This window comes from Struthio camelus, chromosome W, assembly GCF_040807025.1.
Source record: "Struthio camelus isolate bStrCam1 chromosome W, bStrCam1.hap1, whole genome shotgun sequence".
NCBI classification, from domain to species: Eukaryota; Metazoa; Chordata; class Aves; order Struthioniformes; family Struthionidae; genus Struthio; species Struthio camelus.
The window spans coordinates 19,459,316-19,474,269 of NC_090981.1; the positions used below are offsets into that span (position 1 = coordinate 19,459,316).

Below are 14,954 nucleotides of genomic sequence, written 5' to 3' on the forward strand. Positions count from 1 at the left end.
GCATTAAATATAACTTTTTTGCTTGCTTTTTCCATTATCTACTTTTCTTTTTTAAAAGCGCGCCGCATGTTAAATGCCAGCAGGCAGCACTGTGGCACTCCGACCGTATTGTGTCTCCGGTATTTTGCATTAACAATTAAGTATTATTGTAGTGCCTCTACTGAATGAAGCACTTCGCTAAGGGAAAAGTGGACTGAATCCAACCACAAGTATGACTTGCTTTGTAAGTATTTCCAGCAAAATGTGCCACAGGTTCACTGGCTGCCAGAATCTTAAAAAAGCAAACTAGTTTCACATGTGACAAGTTAAAAAAAAAAATCTCTCCCCTCTGAAGAGCAAAACCCAGTGTTCGTACCAACACTGAAAAATAAATTACCCTGTTTTTTCACAGACCCGACGCGGAGGTAATTCCCCAACCCCCACTGCCTTGTAAAGCTGCCTATAGCCAGGGACCAAGTCTTTAATTAGAGAAAAGGTGAAACTCCAGACTCTCAATTTGTTTGTTTCTTTGCAACACAATCACCAGCTTGAGTCATTGAACCAAATGTTTGATTCAACAGATTGCACCAAACAACGGCAGCGACAGAGAAAACAGTCGGTTTTTAGAATCCACATCCAGAGCAGCAGCCGACAGCACAGAGGTCACCTAACAGCCCTACGGGGACATTGATCATTTGGTTAATACTGACCTGAAACGAATTCATTGCCAAAAAATGAAAGGCTCCTTATATCAATTACTAACCTTTTCATTTTTGCCCACAGAGGGAACGTCAATCTCTCCTTATCCACATTTAAGAGACAACATGAACCTGCTTCCCAACAGCTTGGGTTGACGTTTCAGTTGCAGGTACTTAAGTCAGTCCCTATTTGTGCACAACTAAATAAAGAAAGAGTCGTCTGAGGGGTGCCGACGTCCTCCGGTTGAAGCATACGAGCAGGATGAGATCGCTGCATTTTTCAAAACTTATCTCAGGTGCTTGAAATCGCCCTGCTTGAGGTTCCCAAATTTGACCACGTGGGTTTTTAAGCCTGCGAGAACACAAGCTCACGCGCTCCAGGGATTTCAGAACGGAGCCTGACATTCTCTGTGCTTCATTATTTGTCATGTCGTACGTAGCTTCGCTCAGTGACCCCTGCTAGAGAAAGGACGTTTTCCCCCAAGTTTTAATGGGTTTCTGCGGTGTTCGATATACAATGGCCGCTATTAACAAGTCCGCAGTTGCCAAGAGTTACCATAGTGCATTATCTGAGATTATGTAGAGCAGTGACATACAATAACACCAGGCTCAATTATATCGTCCTGATCTGCGCACAGAGGATGCTTTATAACAGGGCAGTGTCAAAGGGTGATACTGGGCACGCTGGCGTAGAAAAGACTATAAGCTACTTAGGACCGCGATGCTTAAAAGAGCCAGCCACACCATTAAAAATGAAAAGGGAGCAAGCTCCTCTGGTACCCATCGGGGAAAATCCTCCATAAAGGGAAGCGAAGAAAAATTATCTTTTCTTCACTCCCACACCTCGTGAGGAGGTAGTCAGGTGAGGAATGACATCCCTCTGCTTAGCCAAGGGAAAGCGTATCCTATACGCCACCGCGTAATTATTATGACAATCTAATGTACTCAAACAGCGCTGAATATTACATCCTTTTCAGCCTAAAAGGGATTTCATTATATCTGCTATTTATCACAAGCAATATCAATTTCACCCCGTGTGCCAGAGTGCGTCAGGAACAACTGCAGCCAAGCAGCAGCAGAGACTGATCCAGTCACACCGTGTATCTCTAGTTACGTGAATAGTTGAAAACTGTCTCGTTCACCCGCTACTAGTTAGGTAAGCCCAAAAGGCACTTCCAAACGGAAAACTGCGTTTCATATTTTATAGCTGTAAAAATTAATTACACATATTCTTGTTTGAGAAAGAGTACTTCAGAAGTATTAAAAGGGTTGAAAAATAGAAAAAGATTTTTCCAGAGCCTGACGCTTTATATTACATTTCAGCAGAGAAAAAGCTATGCTTTTTTAGAAAAGCTAGAAAACAGCAAGGGGGAGAAAAAAAACAACAAACTTTTTAACTGAAACTTAGAAAGGAAGATTTGACTCAGCCTTTACAACAACATACAGTGCACGAGCATATCACCGCCGCTCTTTTACGCGCATATTAATTTCTTAGGCAATAAAACTGGTTTTGAAAAGTTTGCATGTTGATTTTGATACCGATAAGGAGATCTGTGAGGAAGTGTTTTTGCCAGAGCCGGGGACAAAGAGCTCTTTGACGGCCTGCACAAGTTGCTAGGCAATAGCTGAATGGTCATGATAAACTTCGGCTAAGCTGCTCTGGAGAAATGCTCATGCATTTAATGCCCAGTGCTTTATGCCAGGGGCCTCGCGTCTAAATCAGCATTCCCCCGGCATCCGTAATGGCGTGAATGAAGCAAAATAATTCTCGAGGGATACCAGTGTTTCTACCCACGCTAGCAAAGTGTTTACATACTTCCTACGCTATATATTTATTATGTTGAGACTCAATGATCCATCCAAGTCAGTTCAACAGACAGCTCATTTGTTTTAGCACTTAAAAAGGAAAAAAAATCTACAAATGATTACCTATAATCTTACAAGGTAAATTTATTATTGGACTAAGCACTATTTTCCAGCTTATTATGTTTCCATTAGTCTGATAGAAAGTTATCCAAACTTTAAGAAGTAAAGAATTAATTCATCTCGTAAAGAACATGTATTTGCTATGCAATTTATCTTCATTGCCCACGGAGCTTTCCAGTATAGTCTCAGACTTGCAGCTTATTTTTATATTGCTGTGCTTCCCATATAACAGCATAAACAAGAGGAGGCTCAGGCCCTCAAAACCTGGGGAAACCTTGGTCTCATTAAAGTCCAGCATGGTCCACGATCTCACCCTTTATATGTAATTATTTGAGAAAAGCTCTGCTAAACCATAGATTATTTCTGTTCCAGAAAGCTGAGACTTCTGATGGGGGAAAGCTAGGTGAGAATTGTTTCTCTGCTTCTCTGTCCAATGGGTGATAACCCAAAAAAGGGGAGCACCAGCACAGGGCAGCGGTGCAGAACTCCAGAGGCATTGTTCAGAAATACTTTCACGTTGTCTTTAGGCAAGAAGAGGCCTTGCTCTCAAGTGGAAGAGAGCCAGAAAAACAGATAGAACTGTCTCAAAATAAGGTAGCCACAGGAAAACAATACTTCTCCTTTTCTTGCTTTCTTGATAGGTAAAAAAATAAATGAACTTAATTTACCAATTTAAAGTTGTCCTTTAAAAATAGTGATGCTTCCTTCACACGAACGCGCATCACAGTGCACAGGCACTAGAGACGCAGACATGGAGAAACCCAGCGGTAGGACAGGCTAGTGCCCTTTCTAAATAATACAGAATCTGTTTCCCTCGTTTTGAGAAGTAAACATGCATTTTATCATGCCACAGTGTCCACACCTAATTTCATTTTGTGGCATACTGAACATTCACGCTCCAGAGGCTCAGGCAGCAATCAGCAGCAGCGAAGGGAAATCTCTGTTCCCAGTGGCCAATGTAGGACAGCAAGGGGAGCAGCTCGGATGCGCCGGGGCATTAGCACCGTATGTGCTGCTCCAGCGGCAGCTCATTTTTCAGCATTAAGTTGAGGAAGACCTATGACAGTAGTCTTTTATGTCTTTTTCTTGGATGTAGTAGGAAAAAAACCCCACATCCGCAATAAAAGCTAGACTTCTAGTCTATGCTCCCCAGGGGACTGAGTTATTTACACGGGCGAGGCGAGGGCAAGTCTCTCGGGGAGAATCCAGCAACAAATGTGCCTCTTGGAAATCATGCCGGGAGCACGTGGGAAGACACAGCATTTCCTCGTAAAAACAACGCATCCGGGAATGGACAGTCCTGACTAGCGTCAGCAGGTGGCCAGCACAGCAAAAAGCCACCAATGCCCAATCTGCCGCGGCATACAGACAAACCCTGTGCGTGCTGGTATAATGTAGGCTGATATTGCTGCATCTGTCTTTTCCATAAACCAAAGCTGTTGTTTTGGTACAGGCAGCAGACTAGTGGTATTTCGTAATCCCTGGCATCACGTAGCCTTTCAGTTGATTTTAAAAATAACAAATGCGGTATTGATGCAGCCCGACATTTCTTCAGGACCTGAAAGGTCCAACGAAACTGTGTCCAACAAAGCACAAGAGTAATGTCTTATCACTAATAAGCCAAGTGTGTTCTAAACTGTCTGGAGGAAAACCTTGGCCTTTTTTCTTTTTTCTTTTTTTAAATGAGAAATCTTGGTTTGCACCAATATGAATTCTCTAATCTTTTAGGCAGTTTGGAAAATTTGTCTTGCGATGGCTGCTGGCAGAACAGATAAGATTAAGGTAGAAAATTAACAGGTTTGCTGTACCACAGTGCTTGTTGGATTGCGGTCATCGGGAGACGAGGTATAGGTGGAGCTCTTTAACAGAAGTTCATTCCAAGTGTCAGCATAAACTACTTGAAGACTTAACTATCATTACGTATTGGGAGAACAAGTTTACCGCGTCTTTCATTCGCTTTATGGCTCTCTCTTTTAATGCTTCTTACTCTTTTCCACTGTCTAGCTATTGCGATCCTGCCAAATGAAGAAAAGTTATTTACCAATTACAGTTAAAATGTCAAAGGATGAAGAGTGTTTGGGGGCAGACATCATCTTCGGCGTGGGTGGATTTTTCTCATTTGTACCATCATGTCATGTGGTTTGCCGGAAAAAACCATCACTGTTAACTCTTGCTTTCCTAAGCAGAATTAAAAGCTGCTCTATAGTGAGCACTGTCGGTGTAAATCACAGAGAGGGCAGGATCTTTAATGGGAGTCCTAAACAAAAGTCATTTTGTTTGTAGGATTAAAAGTCTAAATATCTCCTTAGGTAACAGCAGAAGACAGAAGAACAGTGTAATTCTTTTAAAGAAACAATTCTAATTATTTCTTGAGTTTTATGATTGCTCAGGACTTAGTCAATAATTGAATTTACAGTTTTGTTCATAAACTAAGAGGATTTCCAGAAGCAAGAAATAACATGCTTATCCAAAAATAAGGAAAAATTTCTTAAAAAAGAAAAAAAAAACCCCAGAGCATCTTACTGGTCACCTAACGCTCAACTGCAGCTGTATCTCAAGACCAAAATAAAGGATATCATGTTAGCTAGGCTGCCTTAAGGTATATGACAATAACCCTTGTGCCTGCTTCAGAAGCACTGAGCTCCCTCACTACCAGAGCGAGTGTGCCCTGTACCAGGTCAAGGTCCCATGCGGTGCGTTCCCTCTTCTCCCAAACTATGGCGCAACTATGTCATTCTCCAAAGGAAAGGTCTCCACCCTCAATTTATTTCTGTGAAGTCACATAAACCATTGCCTCTCAGGAAATTCCTCGGGGAAAGTGCAGACAACTTAAGCCCAGGCAAAACATCACTTCCAAAATATCTTTTTGGAAAATATATATAATTTTGGTGGCATCAAAACATTTGGCGAAATTCATACTGGGTTCATCAACTTCTTCTTTGTCAAAAAAGAAGAAAGACTCACATTTCACATTCTTAAGCTTCCTCAAATGTATTTTTTTTTTAAACCTTCCCAAACGTTCATTAGAAATCCTTCATTTGGGTCAGATGAGCATTGCACTGACCCAAAGTCAGATTCTTTTTCTTACTTTTATTTTGTTAAGTACTATTAACTACCAAAAACGAGCAGGTTAGATGGTTACTTTAACAAATCTAATAAAAGAAACGTAAGCTAAGTGAATGCAACTTATTGCATTGTCTTACCTTCATTTTCACAAATTCTCCACCTGCTTCTCCACCTATTGCGCACACAAATATGTATACAACCAGCCTTCTTAATCCTACAGTCTAATGCTATCTCAGCAATGTAATGTTTCAGTACAGCTATTTGAGAACCTGTTTCTAAAGTATTTTTTTCTTTTTTAATCCTTCTAAATATAAGTAGCTACATAAATAAGGACAGATTCCTCTGACACGTGAAGTGTGGGAGGAAGACTTTTCCAGACACTGAGTATAAAATTAAGTATGCTGTTTATGTCATATTGTGTGTCTAGACACCACCAACGTGTTGAAACTAGTCTCTGACACACACGCTGTTGTGATGACATTGTCTAGGGACGGATACTCAATTTTATCTACAATCACACATGAAGTCTCTTTCTCCTGAAATCTTTTTCCCGTCTAAATATCAAGGACCATCAAGCTTTTATTAAAGGCAAAAACACTTCTTCCTTTCCAATACTTGCATTAAAGTACAGTCGAGATTAGCGCTATGTTTGAAGTCCTCCGTCACATCTTAGGTTAGATATACTACACTGTTCATGTACTGCAAATACTACACTGCTCATGTTCACTGGCTATGTTTTTTTAATCTGTTAGAAGGAGTTGTCAGATTTTTACTATAGTCTTCCTGCTTTAATTTGACTTTATTTATCTACATACTTCTGGTCTCTGTGATGATTTGTCTCACTACTAGAAGACTATCAAGACATATCTTGAACAGTACCCATAGAACCTGTGAACACCTCTGACTCTATGCACCAAAGGTACTCAAGACCTGCTGATACAGATCTCTTTACATATTTTTATGCGAGTATTTTTTGTTCAAGAGGTTTGCTAGTTTAGGAACTCATATTTTGAGCAGATTCAAATAGAAGTTAGAGAAAGCGTGTTCATACACACACATATACTTCTGAGACTGCCTGAAAATGAGGAAAACAGTTATAAAAGGCTGTGAATTTCCTAACAAGATAACCTAAAAATGCAAAATAATGTCTCTAGAAACAATACTAGGTGGGATAATGCAAATAATATTTTTTCAGAATTCACTCCAATTGCTTTTATTCATATTTGCACTCTTGTGATACTCCTTTCCCAGGGACGTTTCAATGCCAGAGTTTCAGTCACACTGTACCTTGTGGGAAGAGAATAAAATCAACAGATTCCTAGCTCAGTTAGGTGACTGCTTTCACTAGAAGCCTCTCTTCCACACTGAATAGGGTCACAACAGGGAGACACGCTGCTTCAAAGAACTTAACAAAAGCTGAATATGCAACAAATTACACAGGCAAGAAATGGCTGCTCTCTTCCAAGGCAAAGCAGGAACCCTTCCTGCCTATGTTCGTATCCTCCTCAGATTTTTCCCAGCCTCACAATCGTAAAAGTCACATTCATCCAAAGAGGGAGTAGAAATGTGAGCTGCAACCAACTACACTCAACCAATCTGAAATTCAGACACAGAGCATTACGTCCTTAGAGCAAAACGCCTCTGATCCAGCTACAGAACTTTAAAATATATAGTAAAAAAAAAAAACACCAAAGCTTGGGAAAAAAGTCAATAGAGATTATATCTGAGGATGTCATAACCTCTTGGCAAACTTTTTGTGAGCACAATAGTTTGCTAAACTTGTCAAATAAATGACTTGCTGCAGTTTATCTGCTCACCTCCATCTAATATGCCTGGAAGCACCAGAGAAAAAAGAAAACACTTATTTCATGGACCAGTAAGTCAATTATGAAAATGTTACCTTATAAATGAGATGATGATAAATACTGCTGGATTATAACTGAAATCACAAAACAAACTCCTTTTCTATCACAGCAGACACATACTTTGTTCCTCTAAAGTCTGTTTGTTCATGCCAACTTCCATTATCCAACAGAATCATTCCATAAAGGTGGGTGACATGAAGCCATACACTGGCCATAGTACGGTAGTGAGATACAAAGTTCAGAACACACCAAAAGACAAACTTACATTACGAAGTAACCACAATTATTGAAGATGGAAGAGTTTTTCCAGTAGTTAGAGCTTAGAGATCCATGTACCTCCTACAGATAAAGGGAGCATTTTCTGTCTGCCCCTCTGCACAGCTTAATTGTTTTTTAAAAAATCTTGCTTTCCACAGGCAACAACAGCATCAAACATAATTCTGATGAATAGTTACACATACGTATTTCTTAAAACCACAATGAAAAAGTTGGAGAAGCTTTGCAAAAAAAGAGCACAACACTTTTCACACAGAACAAAACGTGGGCAGAGAAAAAAAATTTTTTGCAGAAGTTTCCGAGACACTAAAATAGCAACTCAGCTTCTGCAGGAGTTATCGTCTTTTTGGCTGCTTGACCAAAGCTTCCCGAGTTCCTGGATGTGATGCTTTCCCTACCAAGACTGCCAGCACAACCTTGAATATCTACAGTTATTCACCACTTGCATAAAGAACCATACTGTGGAGGTGCCTGAGTTTTAAGGCTCCCCCTTCTACTCCCCGTTTCGGTGGATACCACACCCAAGAAGAGCTGCAGTGCCCGTGACTTGCAGGAAGTGACTCAAGAGCCACCGAACTGCTGTTCTTCTCCTTCCAGTCCCACATACCCCTCTTGCACCCCCACGAATGAAAGTTAAGATCAGGTCCCATCCTACTGGAAACTCTCATCATCCTTCGCGAGGGTCTCTTTTGTACCTGACCATCCTGGTAGGCAGCGGCAGTAACCTGTGGTAGGATGACACCCATCTGCATGGCTGCAGTCACAGCGCTCAGCACAATCCATACCATACGTGCCGTCCTGTGGGAATAAAAAAGCCCAAATCAGAACTTGAGAGTTAAAGGAGAACAAGTTCTGGTCAGTCCTGCTTCACAAAGCAACCACAGATCTCTCCCGAATCCATAACCAGCTCACATACAATAAAACACTTCTGGCTTCTGGCAAATTATAACATTCTACATTTTCTTTCAGTCATTCAACTCCATCTAAATATTTGAATGTTTGCCTTTTGTACTTCTTAGTAAAAGTCAGTACATACATGTTAGAGATAATTCCATATGGAATCAATCTGCAAAACTGTCTAGAGTAAAGCTTTTAAAATCGTTTTCTCAAAAGAAGACAAAGTGCCACAGTAAAGTGAAATTACAGAAAGCAGGACAGAACCAAAAGAAAATCCAGGGAAAACCAGGCAATATAACACATGATAATATTTGGGGTGTACCTACACCAAAGAAAACAAAGAAAAAAGCACCTAAGGTTTAAAACCCAACAGAATACCATCATTTAAATTCAAGGCTAAAAAACGGTCAGTCACATTAGAAATTGGAATAAAACCTGTATCAAAACTGATCTGCTGTTCTTTGAGGTTCATGCCTACATTTCTACAGAGTTCCACAGGACTTAGCCATTCAATTTCCAGCTTTTCAAGTCTAAAATACAACAAAATCATACATTGCCCAAGAATAAGAAGTGTTTTGCTTGTCTCAGTAACCCTTTTTAATACAAAGAAATAGAAGAGAGTAAGTAAAGCAGTTCCTTTGCATATAATCAGATTTAGAAAGAAAGGAAATCCTCAAATATATCGCTGAAAAGAGGTAATTTTAGTCTGCTATATATTTTGGCCAAACTTCACTCAACTCTTGAGTAGCCATCGGGCAGTAATATTAATTTTCTAAAGGTACTGAAACAAATTGAAATACATTCATTTAAATAAACTGTCTGCAACTATGGCTCAATGAAGAAAAAAAGCAGATGGCATAGGACACTTCAATTAGTTTTCTGCTTGCCCTTTCTGGAACTTTGAGGCAGAACATGCATTCAAAATATGTAAAAGCTTATGGACGTTGTTTGACAGAGACACACACGTGCAAGAAAGAGCACAAGCACACTGAAGTACTTGATATAGAAATGCTTTTCAAGCGTTGTTTTCCTGGAATTCAAACAGTGAAGCAACTGCTGTGAAATAATACCTTGCTCTTTTAATATGCCAGTTTTGGAAGAGCTAATGGATTTGAAGATCTCATCATCCTTCAAAATCAGACACTAAGTGATAAACAAAGCTGCCTAAAAAATATGATTTCTGTTGGAGATGCATTCATGCTTTTGTTGGAAACAGCGCATAAATGTGCACTGATAGCATTCTTACCAGCTTTCCAGGAAGTTTCAGAATTTGTTTGGCACTTTATTTATTCTGAGAGCACTGCAATAAATCAGATTTTCATTCAAAACAAAGGTGTGGCCTTCAGTCATATGCTGTAATTCGGCTGTTCCTATCATGTCATTGCTCAATGGAGTTCATCCAAAAGCTTGGATACGACGTGGGCGGGGAACCTACAGAGTTCATGTTCAGTTCAGGTGACCCCTTTTCAATTATATTAATTCAACAACTTGCTATATGGATAGTTTTGAATATGTGAGAGGAATAGAATGGAGAGGAAAAGGAGTATGGAGAAGGGAGAAGTTTGTTAAAAGGTGAAGTTTGTTAAAATATTTCCAGAAAACTCAAGTCCCTCATGGGAGAAGACGGGCTATGGGAAACCACAGTTTTACACAGAATATTTCATTTTTCGTTCATGAAATGTATTAGAAACAAAACAATTAAGTAATAATGCAAACCGTTTTTGAATCATCCAATTTTTTCATTTTGAAATTACATGGTTTTAATGGCTTCCCCTAGCTACAGATTACAACATGCACCTGAACTGACTAGAAGCACGCCTTTGTCCGCATAGTGATTTCTAATTTTTGTGCTTCTCGAAGCCTGGGAAATAACAGAAGCCAAAACCCTCATACAAAGGCAAAGATCTGCCACAGGGTCAGGTGATGAGAGGCCCTTCCTATCTGATAGAGGAGGAAAGTTTTTCATTCATGCTTTACCACATATATAAGCTAATTTCATTAGAATCATGTTGCTAGAAGTGGAATATGTTGTGCTAGGTTTTTCTGCCATGTTTTCCATTTAAGGTACTTCCACAGAAGCAGTTTGGATAGCGTTTCCTTTCTGATTAACAGCTGAAAGAGATGGAAAGATTTGGCACTGAGTTTTTCAACAAATTCTAAAGCAGTTGGTGAAGTGTCCGAGGTCAGCCTTTCAAGGGTGAAAGCACAAAAAATATTCATCTGTGTATCCTCATTTTGTGTAGGTATATCTTGGATGGTCATCTCCTCCACATGCCTCAGTGCATTCCACAGCAGAATTCTTCCAGAAGATTTCTTGGGGCATGTCCCTAATCTTGAACCCAACCTGATACGTGCTGACAATCAGGTACAGAGCACCTTAGGGGACCTATCCCTGTGAATTCAGAAGAATCACAGGAGTGTCCCCTTGCCCCATACTCTATAATGTGACGTTCAGTGAAATGTATGAAATCACCTGGCAAGGGAGTTCACATTTTTCTCCTCTCCAGCCGGGAGCACAGGTACAGGTTCCGTCCAGAGCATTGCAAGCCCCTCCGTTGAGGCACTGGCAAGTCAAGTTACAGCCAAGTCCCCAGGTACCACTGGGGCAATTTATCGAACAATCTACACCATGCCAACCTGCCAAAAATAAGAATTAAACTGACAAATTAATCAACTTCTCCCCCATTCTTCACCAAGGATATGTTTACCCCCACCTCCCATTTAAAATCTCTTAGAGATTCACAGGCTAAGATTAACTACGAGACAGTATCGTCCTTTCCAGTTGAAGACTTGTCCGAATTCATGCAAAGGTGCCCTTCAGCACCCTGTAACAGCTGTGCACAGCACAGTTTGCAAATGGCTGCCAATATTTGAAAGCAATTGATGGGAAACCTGAAATGAAAACACAGACACCTTGAAGCTTCACTGAGAAGCACTAAACTATCCTGAAAGTTTTAACAGAGAGACTGAAAAAATTTGGGATATTTTTCCTAGACTTTTGCTGCTGCTTTCATAATTCTTCCACCAGCATTCAAGGCAAACTGTTCTGCAGTATGGTCTTAACTGAAATCCTGGCCAAAACCAGAACAAAACAAAAAAAAAACAGCATACAGAAAGCATAACAGTGAAATAGTGCATAAGCTGGATTTCTCTGAGGATACACAGAAGATCTTTTAGATGATTTCTGAACTCCTTTGCAAAAAAGAATGCTTCCAAAATGCTGCATTCACCACTGTGACTGATAGAAATGATTCACAGCCTGAGCACTGGACAGACAGAAATATAAATAGGCTTTCAAAAACTTGATCATCTATTGGGTATGAGAGAACCCAAGTGAGCGAGTCACATGTTATCAACAACAATGAAAGCCAAGTTTCTAATTTTGTTCTTTGTTTACAGTAAGTGAGGGGAAAATTATTCTGCACTGACCCTAATCAATAGCCTATCCAAAACACATGTATTGAAATGAATCTGCCTCGTGCCCTGGATTGATAACTTCCGAATTTAGGGGTCATTTCACGAAAAAATATTACACTGTTGTAGGTAGAAAACTGAGGCACTTACTCTCAAGTGTCTTTCCAGGATTTATAAGTTTCCTTTTACCTCTCCTTAAATAGCTTCCCATAATATAAGCATCATTAAAACAGGCAATTCCATGAAGGATAATTGAGGTTTGGAATGTGTCTATGACAGACGGGGTTATACTCTCTAACCACGCACTGAGCCACCCACGCAAACCTGTTTTGTTCAGAGCTACCGAGCTGCCTTGTTCCTAAACTTATCAAGAAGATTGAATAGCAATATGACTATTAATTCGAGATGCAGCAGCAGGGTTTTCTGAAGGAGAGCGCGAAGCAGGGAAGACATGTAGAAATATGCAACAGACGAAAAACAGAAGGTACCCTCATTTCATCTAAATTAATGGGATTTTTCTCACTGGCTCAGTGGTGTCAACCCAGCCTTCAAAATGCTAGACACCTAAGACATTTTCCATGTGTGGGTAATATCTCTAGTTATTCAGGGAGACACTTTATGTCTTTGCTTTCAATTTAGCAGCTGGATCCAACAGCATCTTTTATATGACAAGCGTTTGGCTTTAGCTTAATAAATCAATTTCACTATTTGCTGTCCTTTTCCATCTTAGGATGACTAAAGCCTGCATGATACTAAAGCAGACAGGATTACGCACAGCTCAAGAAATACAGTTTTTCTCCTCACAGTCTAGCTACTGAGCAAAGACACTCAACAGAGTTACATCTGTTCTGTTGCAACTGATGGGAGGAGAAGCCGAAAACTGCACATTTGCTACATGACGGATTTAATCGTACCAATCCCTGGCTTATTCAGCGGCCATTTGTCTAGGTAACTTGACCACTTCTCCCCCACGCTCAGTCTTCCTATATTTTAAAAAAATATATTTGGGGGGGAGGGGAGGTCTATAACATAGGCTGAGCACAGGATTCACTTGGGAGCGTTCAACAGCCTGTCCACTCTCTTCTCAGCAATTTAGCATCACAGCTGAGAGAGGCTTTTGACTTTAAAACCTTCCCTATCGACAGAAACCCATGAGAGAACAACAGCTCCTCAGTATATATTTCCAGAGCATATCTTTCAGTGGAGCCTAGTATTATATTTCAGGTTGAATAGGACTACATGTGGACCTGTAGACCTTTATAGGGGAAAAAGTCTCTGCAGAACCTGTGCTGGAAGATGGCTAAGCTGCTCTGGTTCCTACCAAAGTTAACTGGCATGTGCTACCAGAAAGAGGAGAGGTGGGCAGGTGGAGGATACACTGACCACAGTTACTGCCAGAGGGAGAGTGGCAGGCAGAGGACTTGAGGAGAGTGAGTCCACTGTCACTAATACTGGGAGATGCAGAAAGTTTCTTGAGGAAAGGGGAAGACAGTTCTGTGGATGTTGATGGCACAAAGCAGCTGCGAGGTCGGGAAGAAGGTTGCGCCAAGTTTGTCAGTGAATTGTTGACGAAAGGTGTATTCACATTGAAAACCATGGGGAGTGGTATCAACACGAGTGTTAAACTCGCAGGGAGAAGACTGCGCCCCTGAGATGCCAAGAGGGGTGAGGGTGGCAGAGGGAGGAGGTGCTCCTGCAGACTGAGGGGCAATGAGGTAAAGTGTTTTCACTAGGCAGGCTACCATCCAATCAGTGGCATACCAGTAGTCATTTTAGCAGCTCTTGGCACTTCCATGAGAGTCAAGAGGCATCCCATCTGCAGATAAATACTAGTAATTCACCCAGCCACTGCATCCGTCTTATTAAAAACTGCACAGAGAGAACACGAGCATGAGCTACGTTCGCTCTTTCCTGAGCAGATGTTTTCCCTTTTGCCAGCTCCCAGAGTAGCAGAAGTATAAAGCAGTTAGTGGTATGGCCTTCAAGGTTGTCTGGTTTTTATTAAGTTTCTCTCCTTTTCTCTACTTCAAAATTCATTTTGATTTTATGATTATAGAAATGGGGAATTAATCTGAAGATATTCTTACCCGCTTTGCAGGTACAAGAACCATCCACTGCTGAACAGATAGCTTCATTTTTGCAGTTGCACACAGAAGAACAGTTTACTCCATATGTTCCCGGAAGACAAGGAGTACCACAATCAGCACCCTGAAATTACACAAAAATAGATTCTAAAAGCTATTTGATTCGAGGAGGTTCAGACAATACAACAATATCTCTAACAAAATGACCTACACCTAGGATTGACTGAGCGTGAAGATTGACTCAGGTGCTACAAATGCCAGAAAACCTACAGTCTGTGATTGTCCTAGGCTGTCATCACATTATCCTGAATTTAAGGAAAAGCTTTTCACAGAGCTCTTCTTTCTCTTTAAGTCTACAGTAAGCATTAGTTTTACATTAGCTGCTATGAAAGTGCATGTCACACAGCTAACAGCACTTGGTTAGATCAATGGCTAATATTTACACTAACAAAGAAGCAATTTAAGAAAGAAAAATCAAATATAAAATAGCAATTTAATGGAAAATAATATAGATTCATATAATTTTTTTTTTTAAACTATAACATGGTTGATGCTTGCACAGCATTACTGCTTAAGGAATAGTAGTACTGTAAACTGTTTTCTGTGTTACTAGCATCCGGTGTATAGGTAAGAGCAAATGTGTGTAAAAGCTAATGAACAATGTGACCTAAATTGTAAGAACAATTGTCTCTGTCCAGGGTTTCTCTGGACAGAGTATGAGGAATTCCTGTGATAGATAATAACTGCAA

At 40.4% G+C, this 14,954-nt stretch overlaps 1 protein-coding gene across 3 annotated transcripts in view; it reads right to left on the reverse strand.

Moving 5' to 3' along the window:
* The window catches only part of LOC104150268 (multiple epidermal growth factor-like domains protein 10), a 106,607-nt gene that overhangs the window by 22,463 nt on the left and 69,190 nt on the right, over positions 1 to 14,954 (reverse strand). For all 3 annotated transcript variants that reach the window (XM_068924843.1, XM_009684410.2, XM_009684409.2), the window contains exons 11-13: positions 14,209 to 14,329; positions 11,181 to 11,344; positions 8,506 to 8,608 (exon numbers count right to left, since the gene is read on the reverse strand). In XM_068924843.1, the coding sequence (XP_068780944.1) occupies positions 8,506 to 8,608; positions 11,181 to 11,344; positions 14,209 to 14,329 (388 nt within the window). The remainder of the gene's footprint in view (positions 1 to 8,505; positions 8,609 to 11,180; positions 11,345 to 14,208; positions 14,330 to 14,954) is intronic.